Source organism: Cyanistes caeruleus, chromosome 6 (genome assembly GCF_971803275.1).
Source record: "Cyanistes caeruleus chromosome 6, bCyaCae1.hap1.1, whole genome shotgun sequence".
Classification (NCBI taxonomy): Eukaryota; Metazoa; Chordata; class Aves; order Passeriformes; family Paridae; genus Cyanistes; species Cyanistes caeruleus.
The window spans coordinates 66,989,469-67,007,680 of record NC_141706.1 but is presented as its reverse complement, the minus strand read 5'-3'; the positions used below and the strand labels follow the sequence as shown (position 1 = coordinate 67,007,680).

The following is an 18,212-nucleotide window of genomic DNA, read 5'->3' as shown; positions in this document are numbered from 1 at the left end:
CCAGCTGGGGGAGCTTTAATTTGAATATTAGGGAAAATCCCTTCCTGCAAAGGGGAGTCCCCATCCTGCAGGGATTTAAAATCCGTGTGGATGTGGCGCTTGGGGACATGGGGCAGTGGTGGCCTGGGCAGTGCTGGGGATGGGTGGACTCAATTTTAGGGGTTTTTCCCAATTTTAGTGATTCTGAGATCCTGTGAATTACTCCCTTCCCATGTAACCAGAGCTGACCTCGGGCTGATCCTGAAGGGAGAGAGATTCCCACTGCAGGGATTCCTCATGGAAAAACAAACACCTTTTGGGTGGAGCATGTGATAAGAGAAGGGAATTGGGGCAGGGATTCTTGCCTTTCTAGAATTATTTTATTTACATAAAATCTACAATAAATTATTTTTACAATCCTAGAACAAACTTCTTATTGTTACCATTCTAGATTTTCTTTCAAATCTATACCTATTTTCTCTTGTTCTTACCATTCTGGAAGACTTTTCTCGTATTTCCTGCCATTCTAGAACAAGTTTATTGTGTCATTCTTGCAATCCCAAAATAGTTTTATTTTTATATTTTTTTTTCCCAACCCAGGGTTGTTTTCTTATCTTGTCCTTAAAATTCTGGAAATATTTTATCTTTCTATATATTATAATTGCCAGGTTTCCTTGTCTTGTTCTTGCAATTCTGGAATTATTTTACTCTTATATTAATGTTGAAAACTTTAGACTCATTTTATACTTCGGATTCTAGAATTAATTAATCTGATTTTTCTTATTTTTTTCCATTCAAGAATGGGTTTATACTCCTAATCTTTCCAATCTAGAATTATTTTATTTTATTCTGTCAATCTTAGAATATATTTTCTTTCAATCTTAGAATTATTTTATCTTATTCTTTCAGTCCTACAATGATTTTATCTTATTCCTGCATTTTCAGAATGATTTCTCACCTTATCCTTGTCATTGCAGGATAATTTTTAACGTGCTATTTTTCAAACCTTGTATTCACTTCTCTTTGATGTTACTCCCGGGAATCCCTGACGGTTTCCCTGGGTTTTCTTTGCGTTTCCAGAGTTTTTTTTCCAATATTTTTTCCCAATCCCGAAGGATCTCGCTGCCCCTTCCCGCCCCCCGCCTCACGCTTTGGCCCCGCCCCCTCTCGGCGCCGCCCAATCAGAGCGCGGTGCGGCGGCGGCGGCTGCGCGGCCCCCCCAGCCCGGCGGAAGCACCGCGGAGTTGATTGACGGCTCATCCGACCAATAGCGAGGCGGCGGCTGCCGCGGCGGCGACCAATGGGGAGCGGCAACGTGTGCGCGCGGGGCGGCGGCGGCGCGCGCGCGCTGGGAGCGGGAGCGGCGGCGGCGGCGGCGGCGGGAGCGGCGGAGCGGGGCCGCCGCCGCCGGGACGATGCGGCTGCGCGTCTACAAGCGCAAGGTGCTGCTGCTGGCGCTGGCGCTGGCGCTCTGCGCCCTGGCGCTTTGGGGCACCGGCGGCGGCGGGAGGCGGCGACAGCAGCTGCAGCAGCAGCAGCAGCAGCAGCAACGGGGCGGTCCCGGTAGCACCGGAGAGCCGCCGCGGGTCAGCGAGCTCCCGCCGCCGGTACCGCGCCGCCCCGTCGCCAACGCGTCGGCCGCCGTGGCGGCGGAGGTGCTGTCCGAGAACGCGACGCTGAGTTACCGCTCGCTCGTGTACCGCCTGAACTTCGACCAGCCGGTGCGGAACGCCGGGCGCTTCCCGGCGCGGCCCGACGTGGTGCTCGTGGTGCAGGTGCACGACCGCGCCGAGCACCTGCGGCTGCTGCTCGAGTCGCTGCGGCGGGCGGCGGGCGTGGAGAACGTGCTGCTGGTGCTGAGCCACGACCTGTGGGCCGAGGAGCTGAACCGGCTGGCGGCCCGCGTGGACTTCTGCCCGGTGCTGCAGGTGTTCTTCCCGTTCAGCATCCAGCTGTACCCGCGCGAGTTCCCGGGCCACGACCCCCGCGACTGCCCCCGCGACGTGGGCAAGGCGGCGGCGCTGCGCCTGGGCTGCATCAACGCCGAGTTCCCCGACTCGTTCGGGCACTACCGCGAGGCGCGCTTCGCGCAGACCAAGCACCACTGGTGGTGGAAGCTGCACTTCGTGTGGGAGCGCGTGCGGGCGCTGCGGGAGCACGCGGGGCCCGTGCTCTTCCTGGAGGAGGATCATTACCTGGCGCCCGATTTCTACCACGTCCTCAAGCAGCTCTGGGCGCTGCGCCAGCGAGAGTGCCCCGAGTGCCAGCTCGTGTCGCTGGGCACCTACAGCCCCGTGCGGGGCGGCTTCGCCGGCCGCGCCGACAAGGTGGAGATGAAGACGTGGAAGTCCACGGAGCACAACATGGGCATGGCCTTCGGCAGAGACACCTACCAGAAGCTCATCGAGTGCACGGACGCCTTCTGCACCTACGATGATTACAACTGGGATTGGACTCTGCAGCACTTGACTGTCTCTTGTCTTCCAAAGTTCTGGAAAGTGCTGGTTCCCGAAATCCCCAGGATTTTTCACACGGGGGACTGTGGCATGCACCACAAGAAATCCTGCAGACCGTCCACCCAGAGTGCCAAAATCGATTCTCTCTTGAACAGCAACCAACAGTACCTGTTTCCCGAGGCGATGAGCGTCAGTAAAAGGTACTCCATGGCTCCCCTGTCCCCTCACGTCAAGAACGGAGGGTGGGGAGACATCAGGGACCACGAACTCTGTAAGAGTTACCGCAGACTCCAGTGAGGATCCTCCTCGCAGCCGCCTTTTCTCCTTGAGTTGTTCCATTGTGTCTCTTCCAGGCACACACACGTGTATAAACAGCATTTATGAGTTGGTTTCTGCTTTAATATGAATAAACATTCTTGTTAAAGGTGTCCCAAAATAGTAATCTCTCATGTTTGGCAACCACGTTTTGGAAACGGGTGACGTGCTGCAGCCCCTACGCAAAAAGTGACCTGCTGCTGTGTTTGCTGGGAGGAGGAGGAGGAGGAGGAGAACAATTTTAAGTGCATCTTTTTTGGTGCTTCAAAGCTCTGGTGGTGCCTGGGGTCCCACCCGGGGTCACCTCACCCCCAATCCCCGAGTCCCGGTTCGGTTGCGCTGTGTCGATGAATATATGAAGGATGGAAAAAAAAAAAAGAAATAAATTGCATTGTTTTTACTACGATGTAGATAAATATATGATTTTTTTAGTTCTGCCAAAATAAAAATTCCATTGTTTTGTAAGCCTAGAGAAGTTCTTGATTGTCAGCAAAAAGATGATGTCATCTTGTATTCCTAAAAAGTCAGGATGGGAAGGAGGGGGGAGTTTCTCTTCTTTAATCCCAAGGGCTGGACGTGTGCCATCACCCCTTCTAGCAGTGTGCATTTAACTTCATTAAATTTTTAATGATACTCATTAATCGAGGCAGAAAAGAGTAGCAAATTGGTGGCACAACACCTCTTTTGTTTGGATTTAAAAAAAGAAAAAGTTGTTCCAAATTAGCTGTGTCAAAACTGCTGCTGTGGGGTGGGAAGGGGCTGAGCTGGGACCACGGAGCCGGCTGTGAATGCTGCAGCAGCTCTAAGGCCACTCCTCTTTGAACTCAGCTGTGGCAAAAGCACCTCAGCAGCTTTTGTAGAATACAGAAATATGGCAGAGAAAGAAAATGCTGGGGTTTTTTTTATTTTTCTGGGGGTTATTTAAGCAGTTTTGCAAGGTAATCGCTCTGTGTTCTGTTCTGCTGGGTCAGGGCTGGTGTTGAAGCTTTGCTGGTGCCTCACGCTCCGAGACCTCTCCCAAAAAGCTGATGGGGTTAAGCTGAGCCCAGCAAAGCTCCTGCAGGATGTGGCACCAGGGAGGGCAGGGCAGGTGTCTGGGGCAGCTGTGGCTCCTGCTGAGCTCTGAAACCACACACCCAAACTGGTGCTTCACAGAGAAATGTGACAGCAGTGCCCTGAAAGGAGGCAAAATGAACTCTCCTCTAAAGCACCTCTCAAACGAAAACAGAAGTTGGTTCAGCAGCAGTGAGGAAAGGGGAACAGGAAGTTTATTATTAGATGTGTTCTCTCGGTTATTGTGCTTTAGGGGGGTGAGAAATGCTGAAATTCGAGGGAAACTGAGAAAAATAAATCTAATCTGGATAAAGAGAATCTATTTCACCAATTGTAAATACTTCAGAGCAGACGTGTTCAGAGGATGTTCTTGTGCAATGGAATTTGTTCAGCTGGGGGATATCTGGGTGCTGCAGATCTGAAGCACAGCACTAGGATGGAATACAGGGTATAAATGTTGATTATTTCTAGGAGACTAATTAGAACTTCTCCGGGTAATTAGAAATTTCATTTGATTGCTAAGAATCACTGCAAGTCTAATCCTGCAGTTATCACAAAATGAAAGGTTTGGAAAATGATGACTACTGCTCAATTCCCGAGGGAGCCATTAGACCGAGGATATATACAAATAATCCCTGAAACGAGGGAAGAGAATAAAAAAATTTATGTAAACAATAAAGATACATTTTTTTCCAGGAGCTCAGAGTCACCTCCAACTGCAAACTTTTCTTGTAAGTAAAATTATTGCCAAAGATGTGATTAGAAAATTATTAACAATTTTAAGTTAAGGAAGGTTTTGGTGTTGCACCAGTTTCAGTGGGAGCCCATGGGCCCTGGAATCATCACATGGAAGTCAGAGCAAGTATCAAACAACAGAAGGAAATCCTTAAATCGATGAAACTAATCCAGCTCGTAGAGCAAAGAGTTGTGGAAGGGGACGGGGCAGCGCGTGCGGTGATCGCGGATTATCCGCACGCTTCCGTCCTCGGGGTTCACCTCCCGCAGCACGGGGGATCCTGCCCTGCTGCCCAGCCCTGGGGCTGCCTCCTCATCCTCATCCTCATCCCCTGGCACTTCTCCTTGTTTTCCAGAGCCTGGGGCCGGGGCTGTGTGTCCTGCTGCAGCAGCACTTTCTAAATCAGGCTCCTTTCTCCCAGATCCGCCAGGAATCGCTGAACTGGTGGCAGGAGGTTCATGCTGCAAACAATGGTGTGAAGCACAGCCTGCTTTTCCTATTGTTCCAGCTGTGGGAGCGGGGCTGGACCCTGCAGCACCTCCCTCGGCTGCAGGACACTCTGTTTCTGCCTTTGTTTCGGGGTAGTTGCTGTCGGTCCTTCCAGCAAGGGCTCCCCCAGAGCTGCCAAGTGTTCCTTCTCCATCACGTTCCTGTGGCTGTCAAGGAAAGAAATGAATTATTTTCTAGCTGGAACAAACTGTGCACACCAAGACAGGAGAGATTTGTTTCTCCAACAGCTCAGCGCCACTGGGATGGTGGAAAGCGTCCCTGCCCATGGCATGGGGGTTGGAAAAGGTTCCAAACCGAGTTGTGATTCCATGATTCTCTTTCTAGAAGCCAAGTGAGCGGGTGCTGAGGTTTTCCTGCTCCTGACTGGGAATGTCCAGGGAGGACATTCTGCTTTCCAGGGATTTCTCCGCTCTAGGAAAGGCGCTGGGCAGCGGCCACTCAGCACACCCAGCCTGATTCCCAAAATCTCCCAATTCCAGCAGCCACAGAATCAGCCAGGGGATCTCAACTCTTGGTGCAAGGTTGGAAGCAATTAGGGAATGACTGCGGAGCAGATCCGGGAATTGCCCTTTGCCTCGGGAGGGGAGAGGTGCTGTCCAAACAGCACTGCCCAAATTTCACCATTACTGTGTGTTTTGGCAAAAAACTGCTGGGAATTCATAGGTCCCTGGCAGTGGGGAGTCAGGAGAGGTAGGGATCTATCCAAGAGCAGCTGGATTCATGGATTCAGAGACACAGGCTCTTTCTCACACCCCCAAACCACTGCTCACCCCAGCAGGAAACACGAGAAACACCAGTCAGTCCTTCCCAAAGGAAAACACAATCATGGAATACCCTGAGGTGGAAGGGACCCTCAAGAATCATCAACTCCAACTCCTGGCCCCACACAGGAGCAGGAAGGTGATGATTTAAGGTATCTAAGCTGCCCTTAGGTCCCAAACCAGACTCATCTGCTCTCCAACACTCAGAATTTCACTTTTTTTATGTCCAACCCACAGCAGCTGCGAAAGTTAAGCTGGATCCGCTATCTTTGGGAAAATCCTCGGGCCTCCAGCCCAGTTCCAGAGGTCATGTGCTTCATCTGAACTTGCCTCCCAAAAAACCAGCTACACATTAACTCCAGCTGCAGTCCCCAGTTCATGGCCACAGCAGTGACCTGCTTGTTTCTGCTTTTTATGTTTCTTTTCAGAAAAGTTTCATCTGAATTTTGAATGAAGAAATCCCAGTGAACGTGGGGGGTTTATCTCACATTTTCCTCCTTACAAAACAAACATTTGGATTTCTTCATCTGTCCATCTATTTTGCCAAGGGAGGACACTTTAATCCCGTGGCAGATCCCAGAAACAGCCTGTCTTGCTCTAGACAGAGGAAGAAGAGCCTGAATGAGGCCTGAAACTACAAGGATTGAATTTGAGACCAGTGTTTAAGATTAATAGCCTCATGTTTAATTATCTACACAACAGGAACCCACCAAGTATTCCAATACATGGATTGAATAAAGATGAGGCAGGATTCTTCCCAGATAAAATCCTCTAGGATTTCTCTACCTGTACAAGGCTGAGTGAATGAGTTATTCCTGCAAGGAAAAAGCACTTTTTTAAATGATTGGATCACAGTTCTGCATCTTTCAAATGAAACAGAGGAGGTTTCAATCTTTGGTCACATTAAATGGCACAAACACAAGCTTTGCTTCTGAAAATTGACATTTAACTTGCAAATAACCCCAGTCCTGGGTTTTCCCTGCTTCCTCAGGACAAAACAGGAACAAAGCTGTTCCAGTGGGATTTGATAGGATCTTGCTGAAGAACATAAATCAGCCTGTGCTGCTCCTGGATCCTTACCTCCACCCTGATTTGAATTCTGTCCTCAGTAACATCCAGCACTTCAATTAATGGCTGCCTTTCCAGTGCTGATTGGGAGCAAGGGGAAGGGCAGAAAGCAGTGCCTAGAAATCCATCAACGTTCTCCTCACTGACAAACAACCTTTCCTAAGGAAAAAAAAGAGAAAACAGCAGGTTATGTTCTTTTTGTGGGTATTTGGGCCAAGAACTCGCTGCAAAGAAAGCCAGGACAGCGATTCCCAAGTTTCACAGCACATTCATGGCTTGACAAAGAAATTCTAAGCCAGACATTCAAAGAACGAGGTGAAATTAATTAAGACCAGTGCTTAGCTAATTTTGCTTCAAAGTACTAATATGCATGGTATCAAATAAAAAGGAAATGCTATTTCTCTCTTTGGATGGGTGAATAACACAGAGATTTAGACTCTCTCTGAAAAATTATTTGTACTGACCTGGTTCCACCATCCTCACCTGTCCTAACAGCAGGAAGGTGTTAGACTGTGGTGGATTTGTCTCCTGTCTGTCTTTAGGAAAACACAAACACCTCCTTGGAGAGGCACTGCAGGATCCTCACTCCAAGATCAGATCTGGAACACTCAGGGCTGGATCCATTTCACACCCAACCACTGAGGCTGCTCTGATCTCCACGCAGCCAAACCAGTTGGGGAAAAAAAACAAACAAAAGGAGAGGGATCCCCGGGCAGAGAAACAGCCTGGGGTGTGTTTCCAGGATGTTCATAAACACAACCTGAAATGTGTTGCTACAGGTTTAGAGATTTAAATCAGTTACAGGTAATTAAAGGTCCTAAAATATATCCTGGAGGGGCTGTTTCATAGGACCTGCAGAGCTTTCCCTGTCCTTGGGTTATTCCTACATCATCTGTGTAGGCTGAGGCTAAGGACAGACACAATAAAAATAGTCTGACCTAGAGGAGTAGTTTAGGTTCTGGGAATTACCTTCCTTATTTAATTGGAAATAACAGGGACAAGTTGCAAACCTTCCACATTAAGTCACACTTTTCAATTTCTCGGTCCAGTTCAACCCTCTTGTCAATCCAATGAAAGTTACATTCAATTATCACTGACATCTTGCAGACCGAGAAGCAAAAAGGCAATTCTGCACATTTTTGGCCCCCTGTGGATGGAGCCTTATGCACAGCCAGATGTCACATTGTGTCTGAGGTACAAAATTTAACTGTCATCTTGAAAAAAAAACCAAACAAAAACCCCACAAACCAGGATTGGAAAAATAAGCCAGAGTCCTATTTTTTCCACTAGTTAAATTAGAAATCACAATATGGAAAGTCATAACAGACATACTGTTGGTTTTCCAAGGCAGAGGATTGGATTCATTTTCTATCCAGAAAGATTACAATCCAGGCAAAGAGCCAGCACTGGATGCTGGGATGGTTTGGGGAGAGATTAAAGTGCAGCAGAGCTGCCCTGACTGAAAACCCTCTCAGAACATCCCTATTTCTTGCATTTCTCCATGCAAAGCCTAAAATTCTTATTCCCTCGTGCTGCATCCTCTCCTGCCTGCCAGAGAGGGATCTGCCAGAGCTTTAGGCTGTGGAAATACTCTGCAGAGCTCAGGGGAAGATGTCAGAGTACAGGAACGAGGCAGGGGCCGCAGACACAAAATCTGTGCAGCACCAAAACTCCCACAAGCTCCTGAACCCGATCCTTGGGCGGCTCAGGAGGAGAATTCCCAGCTCTGCCCTGGAATGTTTGGCCCACAGAGCACAGAGAGCTCAGCCTCTCCTGGAGGGGATTTGGGATTTTGGTGCCCTGCCTGCACTTCCAAAGCACTTCCTGACCCAGCTGAAATCCAAGTCAGGGAATCACGGTTTGGGTTGGAAGGGACCTGCCAGCTCATCTCATTCCAGCCCCCTATCCAATGGGGTATTTTCAGGAACTTTCATTACTTTCCACTAGACCAGGTTGTTCCAAGTCCCATCCTACTTTTTCTCCATAAAATGAGGAAAAGAATCTTTTTTCCCCTCTGAATCTGCATCTGGCCCCCGTGGCTGTGTGAGGGACACCCGCTCCTCCTCAGCGCAATCAGGACTCGGCAGAATGTGCTGAACCTTTCTGGAGAATTTTATCCTAATTAAAAACAAAAGAATTTGTTTTCTTTGAAGAAAACATTGTTTAAAAAACTAAAACTTTCCTATTAGCAGGAGAGGTTCTTCCCCCAGAGCACTGCCCAGGGAATGGTGACATTCCCAAGGCTGCCGGAGCTCCAGGAGGGTTTGGACACTTCTCCCAGGGATGCCCAGGCTGGGATTGCTGGGGTGTCTGTGCAGGGCCTGGAGCTGCCCTGGATGATCCCTGTGAGTCCCTTCCAGCTCAGGATAGTCCATAATTCTATGATTAATCAGTACTTTAAATGAGGATAAAAAGTAACCGCTTGTAATGTCGCTCTGTTAATTCTGAATCATTACTGCAAACCAATTTTACCAAGTTTCAGCCCAGCCCAACTCTGAATTTTTGTAAATATTTACCATTTTACCCCATCCCTACCCCGTGGCCTGCCATAAATCATGGACCTGGGATGTGTTTGTTGTCAATGATTATCATTAGCCTGTTCCACCAGCCACTGTAACTCAGACTTTGCATTCACGGGAAGCACACACCAAGGCATTTATATTACTGCAGATGTTATCAGAGCACAGACCTTGGAAAAAAATGATTCAGGAATTTATTCTAAAGCCTGCTCTGCCTTCCAAGCCAGAGCAAACAGAGGACAACCATCTGCAGCTGATTTCAATGACCCTGTAAAATAATTCTTCAATTTAAGCCGTTTATTTTCTGGTATTTATGATGTTCTCTTAGCAACTTCGAATTTAATTTGTTTTTCCCTGCACACACTGTCATCTGCTGTTTGGTACACACTCATTTTTCCCTGTGACTAAACTGAGACCAAATTAACATAAACCTTAGCAGGGATGACTTTGGTTTCTAGAGCACTTCATCATTCAAACCCATCCTTGTGTCTCACAGCACCGACGGCGCAGAGCCGGTCCCCTCACGGCTGCCCCCAGCACTCAGATGGGTTTATTCCGCTTTAATTTATCCAAATTGAAGACAGTTTCCATCCAGAGTTACCTCCCACGCAGGCTGTGAGTTTGAAAAGCAGGACAGATTTCAGGCTTAAATTATTTTTGTGGTTCCTGTAATGAGAGGATCAGGGAATCTCAGAATGGTTTGGGTTGGGAGGGGATTTAAATCCCATCCAGTTCCAAGCCTGCCATGGGATCCGCTATCCCAGGCTGCTCCAAATCCCATCCAAACTGCCCTTGGACAACTCCAGGGATGGAGCAGCCACAACCTCTCTCATCAAAACACAACAATTCATGCCAATATGGAAAAGGACCTGGATTTCCTGACCTCTGCATTTGTGGGGTCCCAGCACAAGCCAGCTCTGAGACCTGAGAATTTGAAACTCAAAGTTTTGGTACCTGTAGTGAAATGAAAACTTTTCCAAGGTGCTCATGACTGCAAAGATGAAACAGCTCCAAGGAAGCTTTGATGAGCTTCATCAGTAGGTTAATAATGTTTCCTGACATAACTGTTTTGTGTAGTCACGTTATTCCCAAAATGCAGCTACCAATTAAAGACTATTCAGAAATGAGTTTGTTTTATAGCAGAAGCAAACTAATTATGATCCTTAATGTAGCTTGGGGAAGAGATTACTTTGAAATATGTGAAGTAATAAGTTTGTTGTGTTCTCCTTCTTTGTCCTTCTCTGACCTCCCAAAAAACTTGCCAACAGTCTTGAAATGCTGAGCACAGAATTAACTGAACCGAAAATAAACTGTTGTAGGATTACATTCAACAGCCCCAGTTTCCAGCAGCATCTTCTTAGAAGTAACCCCTGACTATTACAATAAGTCTTTATAGTAGCTTGGAAATTGAAAATTAGAACTCTGACTTCCAAAGAAACTGTGCAACAACTCCAAACAGCTTGGAAATGAGGGCAAAACAGCTGTCTGGGAAGGATTTCTCCACAAAAGGCAGCAAAGGTTTAAAACATCCATGTCTTACACTTCCCAACACGGCTCTCAAGGTTTCATGCTTGGTTGATTCTCCAACCAAGGAAAACATTTATCCACCAGAGCCCTAATTCTGAGCTCAGCCAGCCCAGCATAGCCCACAGGGGCACTTGCAGCCCTTGGCCTTTTCCACATGGTCCCAGTGCCAGGAGCAACAGAACTCTGCCACCTGCAGCTCCACACAAGGGATGTGGGAAATTTAGATGGGATATTGGGAAGGAATTCCTGGCTCTGAGGGTGGGGAGGGGCTGGCACAGGGTGCCCAGAGAAGCTGTGGCTACCTCTGGATCTCTGTGAGTGTCCAAGGCCAGGTTGGATCAGCCCAGATCACCTTATCCCAGCCTCTTCTAGGGGGCACTTAATCATCCCAGAATCCTGCAATGGTTTGGGTTGGAAGGGACCTTAAATCCCCCCATCCTAGCCCTGCCATGGCAGGGACAGCTCCCACTGTCCCAGGCTGCTCCAGCCCCAGTGTCCAGCCTGGACTTGGGCACTGCCAGGGATCCAGGGGCAGCCACAGCAAATCTGGCAATTCCAGCCCAGCCAGAAATTCCCAATTCCCAATATCCCATCCATCCCTGCCCTCTGGCACTGGGAGCCATTCCCTGTGTCCTGTCCCTCCATCCCTTGTCCCCAGTCCCTCTCCAGCTCTCCTGGAGCCCCTTCAGGCCCTGCAAAGTTCTCTGAGCTCTCCCTGGATCCTTCTCTTCTCCAGGGGAACATTCCCAGCTCTCCCAGCCTGGCTCCAGAGGGGCTCCAGCCCTTGCAGCAGCTCCATGGCCTCTCTGGACCTGCTCCAACAGCTCCACATGTGTTTTTTACCAGCTGCTTTCTGAAGGAAAAAGCAACAAAAAGTTTCCAAAGGGTCTCCTTCACAAGGCACTAGTGGCTGTGCCAAGCAGAAAAATCAAATCCATGTAGAACATCCTGCAATGAGGCCTCAACACTCCCAGGAAAGTTAAACAAAACTTCCCTATCTCTGAGAAATTCCCATTTGCATCCCTCACACAGCGTAACTCAGCCTCAGCTCCAAGCATGAACTCCTCAGGAATGTTCAGTATAATCTTTTTCAGCCTGTAAATGTTAAAAAAGCAATGCATAGGAAAGCAGAGGAAATATTTCCTCTGTTTTCCTCTGCTCCCTGCTGTTCTCTGGAGCCCCGTGGGGGTTTACGTGAGTTAAATCCTGATATTCTTTCTCCCTAAGATCTGAGGGGATCTTTTAGGAAAGGGATGGGCTGGCTGCAGTTCCCTGCCCAGCCAGGGGAGCCCAGGGGGAACTGACCAGAGGACTGAGCACACATCCTCTGAACAAACCCATTCCAGGCCTCTGAGAAGGGCAGGAAGGGTGGATCAGCCTAAAAGGGAATTCCTGCATGAACCAGTCTTTTTCTAATCCCATTAAAAGGAGCAGACACGACCCCAAAACTGCTGGCAGAATTAATTACCTGCCAAATGGGTTTCACATGCTCCCAGAACTGAGCCCCCAAGTCTCAGCAGCCCAGTACACCCCCAGAAAACTGCTTTTTATTTCTGTTACCAATCGAGCATTTAACCCCAGGAGGCCAAACATTCCAAGACGTTCCAAGTGCTTTCCAAAGGCACAATTTCCATAATTGCTCAGCTCCAGCACTACCATAAACCAGGACACACCGGGACACGTTCTCAGAAACCCTGCCTGGCAGGATTACAGATTTTATTAATGGTTATTTAACTCCCAACCATTCTTCCTTCATCATTTACTCCCCAGGCTGTGTTGTCTGCAAATGAAGGGGAACCCTCTGATGCAGGAGTTTCCCAGGCCTGAATTCCCAGGATTTAAGCAAAAGGTGTGGAAGGTTCCAGAGGGTGAACTGCAATGAAGAATAATGGAGAGAGCAAAGCCCTTGGCTGGTATTTCGAGACAAAGGGCAGAGATTTTGACAGTGGGGAAATCAGGCAGCTTCCTCAGGTCATGAGATTATTCCCTGGAAAAACAGGGCCTGGAGCAAGGTCAGCACTGTGGTCTCTGGTGCAGTGACTGAGCACCAGAGCAGCGACAAAAGGTGGCTTTTAAACACCTGAAATATGTGACCCTAAGCACACAGCGTCCAAACTTATGGAATGTTTATTTTTATAGGATTTCTGGTCACCATAACAAGCCATAGAATCAAGAGGATGGAAAAGACCACCAAGATCATCGAGTCCAACTGCAGTGTGGACATTCTGCTTTGGCCAAGGAGTGAAACTCCTCACAGGTGAAGTCCAGGGAAGAGCAGGGCACTGTAAAGATTTCCTGAAAAGAGGCACTTGTTGGGGTGGGAATTCCAACTGCTCGGCATCTATGGAAACTGAGCTCTAAATAGATCATCTTCCAGCACAGGGATTCAGCCACAGCTGACAACAAAAGGAAAAGCAGCTCTTGAAGTTCTGTTTCAATCACGGTGACCTACAGATAAGCTCAACTCATTCTTCTACCAGTACATGGATCAGACCAACTTCCAAAAAGGAACATTCAATGGGAATGATTTGGGCAGGCAGGCTCTGGAATCTGTTCCATGAAACAACACATGGAACACAACCCTCGGCCTCCAGCAGGAAGCAACTTCCCAGAATAGAGCAGAGCAGGAATTCCATAGCTGTTAAAAACATTCACCAGGTTGGACAGGGCTTGGAGCAATCTGGGATAGGGGAAGGTGTCCCTGCTCGTGGCAGGGGTGGAATTGGTTGAGCTTTAGGATCCCTTCCAACCCAAACATTCCATGATTCACTTCTGCCAGGCACCATTCTCTGGCAACGCTGCTGTGGGAGAAGAGATGACCAACAAGCAGTTTGGGAGGTGCAGGATAAAATTCCTGCTCCAGGACAAAAATTCCTGCTTGCCTCAACCCCAAAAACTCCCCAAAGGCATTTATTTACAGGGCTCTGCACTCTGCAATGACTGATGTGACTCGTTACGGGTCTCAGTGCAACAACCACAGCTCTGATTTATGGCATGAGACTCAAGGCAGAAAAACCCCAAGGTGGCATCAGACAAATTGAAGAAATCAATATAAGCAGAAGAAAAGTGACCAGGAACAAATGGTTAATGGCCAGAAGGCAGCATCTAATAGTGGCTCTAATTAAATATTCATTTTTCTCCCTTCAGTCTGAGCGAGTGCAGCTCTCAGGCACTTTGGGGAAATAGCACAGATTAAAAGAAAAGCAAACAGGACGAATGACTTCAGTTTATTTCTCCTGCTTCAATTTGCAGGCCCAGTGTCCAAAAGGACTGGAGGCCAGGAGAACCTCTTGGAGTCTGTTGTGAATGAATGGCCGGGAAACTGATGACTAATGCCCAATCTCTTTCTTCTACTCCACCCAAAACATTTTGCAATATATAATAAAATCAGCACATTCAAGGGGTTTTTTTATAACTCACAAAGCCAAAAATCTCATTACTGGGTAGTCTTTTAACAACTTTCAATCACAAAATGTTCCTCCAATTGCAATAACAAATCCATATATACCAAACTTCTGTTAGTGCAGCCACCAACCCAGCACCACCACCATGTTCACCACTAAACCACGTTCCCAAGTGCCACATCCACAGGTTTTTTGAGCCTTTCCAAGGATGGAAATCTCACTGGCTCCACCAGTGCCCTGGGCAGCCTCTGTACCTGCATAGAAACCAGGCAGGAGTTTACAGAGTGGCTTTTTTGACGTGGCAGCAGCAGGCAGTGCCAGATGCCAGCAGTGAACAGCAGCACTGAGTGTTCTGTGGCCCCACTTGCACAGACTTGCAGGCTCCCGCTCCGGTAAAAGCAAAGGAAATGCTCTGCAAACAGCTCAGCGTGGGTGGTTCTCCATAAATTCATCATCTTTGATACTTCCCCGAAATAATCAGCTCCTCCTTCACAGGAATTGCTGTTGTAAAAGGTGTGCGGCTGCTAAATGGGAAATTCAACATGGTTTCAGCTGCACAAACACTAATTGGATAAGTACCTTTCAAAATCATCCACAAGTCACTTCTAGTTGTAGGGATGGAGCAATTAAGCTGCTCCAAGCCAAGTCTATCCCAGTGGATACGCTTGAAGCCTGCCAGCATCCTGGACTTGCACTCCCAATGCACGTGATCCAAACTGCAGAGGTTTTATTGCTCTCATCTCCAGCCAAACTCCAAATCCCATGGCTGGAAGGTTACACAAGAGCTGTGCAGCTTTAATCGCTGCTCAAGGGGAGCTGTGTGGAAGTCTGAGCTCGCAGAGGAACGTGGCTCCCCACAAAACTCGTGTGAGTGGTTCTGGACAGTGTCACAAGGCGGGCAGCCCTTTGGGGACACTGGATGCAGCCACCCCACTTTCTCCCACCACAGGAGCATCAGTACCCAACAACCCATAAAATCAGAAAATCCTAAATTAGAATCATATTCAGACAGAGCAGGTGAAGATTTAACCCAGAAAACTGGGGCAGATCATAGCTGCTGCTTGCTGTTCTGCTCTGGTTGAACTAATGGGTGTTCCTGTGGCTGTAAATGGGAATTCTGTCCCAAAACACAGACACAGGGACACTGTCCCTACGCTTTTTGAGGGTGTATGCACACGTGTGCAAGCCTGGTGTATCATAAACCTCGTTCTTTGTGTGAACAGGCTGCACGAGCAACTTACACAGCTTTAAAAGTGAACACTAAGGACACTTAGTGGATATAGGCACCGTTTTCATCCATCACCAGAATTTCCCTTAGAAAAATATTTGTATGGGAGGCAGAAGTCATTCCAATTCCAAGGATGAAGGGGTCAGCTCCATGGCGCTGCTCGTACGAGACTCGCACAAATCAGGGCACCGCACTGACATCCTGGAGCAGCTCTCGGAGGAAGCAGCAACTTCCAGCTGCCCCTGACACCTCCCTGAGACACCACTCACCGAGCAGCAGCCACACCTCGGGCAGGTGACACCCCAAAGGTGGCCACTGTTACCTGCAGAGCGGAGGGGTCGAGGCCGAAGCTGAACTTATCCCAGAGGCCGGTGCTGCCGGGGGCCTTGGCGAGCCGCACCACGGCGTTGTGGGCAGAGAGGCTGACGCTGCTCTCGGGGCTCAGCAGCGCGGCTGCGGGAGGGAAGCGCAGGAAGAGGGCGAAGGCAGCGGTGTCGCTGCAGAAGCGGAGGCTGTAATGGTGCGTGCCCACATCGCCGTGGAGGCTCTGGGGCTGGATGCCGGGCACCAGCAGCAGCAGGGTGAGGGACGCCTCGTCCTGCCGGGCACGGAAAGGAGGGCACTTGGCCGTCTCCTCGGGGGCCGGCGGAGGGGTGTCCCCCGTGGGCACGGCCGGCTCGGGGCTGCCCATGGGGGAAGCGGCACCGGAGCAGGGCGGTGGCGGGTCCGGGGGCTCGCTGGGTGGTTCTGCGGGTGGATCAGCGGAGGGTTCAGAGGGGGGGTCAGTGGTTGGAGCAGCAGGGGGTTCAGAGCTTGGATCAGTGGCAGGTTCAGCGGGGAGTTCAGCGGGGGAATCAGCAAAGGGTTCAGAGGGATCCACTGGGGGTTCAGTGAGGGGTTCGGCGGGATCAACGAGCGGGTCACAGAGTGGTTCTAAGGGCAGTTCAGCGAGGGGCTGGGCAGATGGATCACAAAGTGCCTCAGCCGGGGGTTCGGCGAGTGGATCACCGGGCTCCCCGCCGCCACACGTGCTCCGGGCCGCGCCGCCAGGGCCGAGTTCCGGAGGAGGAGCCGCTCCGCCGCCCGCCTCTGCCGGCCCTGCCTCCGCCGGCTCCTCGGCTGCGGGCCCGGCCTCCTCCCGCCGCTCCCGCGGGCCCGGCGGCGGCACCACGGGCAGCGTGACCTGCAGCTGCCGCTGGGCCCTGTTGAAGGTGGCCCGCCCGCCGCTCTCGTCCACGTCGTACGGGAGGGGGAGCCGCAGGCGGTAGGCGGGACACCGCGAGTCCAGCCGCAGCTCCCGCCCGCGGATCTCCAGCTCCGCCTGCTCGGCAGAGCGCAGCAGCGGCAGCTCCACCGTCACCACCAGCTCCCGCGGCACCGGGCTGGGCGCCGAGTCGCGGCTGTGCCGGTAGTCCTGCAGGTCCACGTAGGAGCGGTGGCGGATGCTCCAGCGCGGCGTGGTGGGGCCGGAGGGCGGCGGGGGCGCGGCGGGCGAGGAGCCTCTGGCGGCGGGCGGCTTTGGGGCGGCGGCGGGCGGGAAGGGGAAGGGCGGCAGCGGGGACTCCCCGTCGTCGGGCGGCTTTGGGGCGCCGCCGGGCAGCGGGGAGCGGATGACGGGCGCCTGCGGGACGCCTTTGTAGGAGACTCCTCGCAGGACGGTGGCGTTGTTGCGGTCCAGCCGCACCCCGCAGCGGCTCTCCACGGCCTCCAGCGCCGTGTCGCAGAGCAGGCGGCGGAAGCGGGCGCTGCGGGCGGCCAGGCGCAGCGCGGCAGGGTGGAACACCACATCGTACAGGAGGCGGCGGCGGCCGGCGGGGCGCAGCTCTTCGCGGCCCGGGGCCAGGCTGTAGGGCAGCTCCCAGCGCTGCCCGCCGCGCTCGGCGCGGGCCCGCGGCTCCCCCATCAGCGCGTTGCTGCACACATTGATGTAGCAGCGGCGGGAGCCGTCCTGGCTCGTCCGCAGCACGAAGCCCGGCGTGGGGTGCACGAAGCGCACCTCAACGCCGCGCTCCCGCTCCAGCGCCGCCACTTCCTCCTCGTACAGCCGGCGCTGCTCGGGGTCGGTCAGCTCGGCCGTGTACTCTGCGAACAGCGCGCGGAACCGCTCGTCGCGGAAAGCGCGCTGGAGCCGCTCGGCCTCCTCGGCGCTGAGGTCCAGGTCCTGAAGCCGCCCCGCGCCCGCCATGGTCCCGGCACGGCCCGGAGCGCCGCTGTGGGGACGCTGAACAAGATGGCGGCCGTTGCTGTGGTGACGGTAAACAAGATGGCGGCGTCGGGGCGCCGGTTACTATGGAGACGGCAAACAACATGGCGGGCTGTCCCTCAGGGCCGAGGCCTCTCCATCTCTCCCCTCAGTGGTTTCCGGACATCACCCCTGGCATCAGCAGGGTTGGGTTGCCATCGTTAACAAAGTTTATGTTCTGTCCCCGTCCCACAGCTCTGAGCTCCAGGGCTATCCCCTCACAGAGCATTTTTAAATCAGCAGTCCAGTCTCGTACGGGACCCAGGTTCCATCCCGGCCCCGCTGTCCCCTCAGAGCCCGTGTCCTGCTGTCCCTCCTGTTCCTGCCCTGAGCCATGTCAGCCCAGCGGGCTGTGACACAAAGGTTCCCCTCTGTGGCATACCTGGCCTGGGCACCTGGGGCAGCCCCACTCTG

At 51.3% G+C, this 18,212-nt stretch overlaps 2 protein-coding genes across 2 annotated transcripts; one reads left to right on the top strand and one right to left on the bottom strand.

Moving 5' to 3' along the window:
* Positions 1 to 1,302: 1,302 nt before the first annotated feature.
* MGAT2 (alpha-1,6-mannosyl-glycoprotein 2-beta-N-acetylglucosaminyltransferase) lies at positions 1,303 to 3,215 on the top strand. Its single transcript, XM_023927125.2, has one exon. It carries the CDS (start codon positions 1,395 to 1,397, stop codon positions 2,730 to 2,732), a length of 1,338 nt encoding a protein of 445 aa, XP_023782893.2. The 5' UTR covers positions 1,303 to 1,394; the 3' UTR covers positions 2,733 to 3,215.
* A 1,234-nt stretch (positions 3,216 to 4,449) lies between these two features.
* Positions 4,450 to 17,741, bottom strand: DNAAF2 (dynein axonemal assembly factor 2). Its single transcript, XM_086892900.1, has 3 exons — positions 15,879 to 17,741; positions 6,891 to 7,037; positions 4,450 to 5,195 (listed from the first exon to the last, which is right to left on the bottom strand). Exons 1-3 carry the CDS (start codon positions 17,739 to 17,741, stop codon positions 4,704 to 4,706), a joined length of 2,502 nt encoding a protein of 833 aa, XP_086749026.1. The 3' UTR covers positions 4,450 to 4,703.
* Between the last annotated feature and the right edge of the window lie 471 nt (positions 17,742 to 18,212).

Excerpts from the sequence above, each read along its gene's own strand:
- DNAAF2 (XM_086892900.1), bottom strand. The coding sequence starts at position 17,741 with ATGGCGGGCGCGGGGCGGCTTCAGGACCTGGACCTCAGCGCCGAGGAG. Across the intron at positions 7,038-15,878 it reads TCGACCCCTCCGCTCTGCAG|GAAAGGTTGTTTGTCAGTGA; the intron begins GTAACAGTGGCC and ends TTTTTTCCTTAG. Across the intron at positions 5,196-6,890 it reads GAATTCAAATCAGGGTGGAG|CCACAGGAACGTGATGGAGA; the intron begins GTAAGGATCCAG and ends TTTCCTTGACAG.
- MGAT2 (XM_023927125.2), top strand. The coding sequence starts at position 1,395 with ATGCGGCTGCGCGTCTACAAGCGCAAGGTGCTGCTGCTGGCGCTGGCG.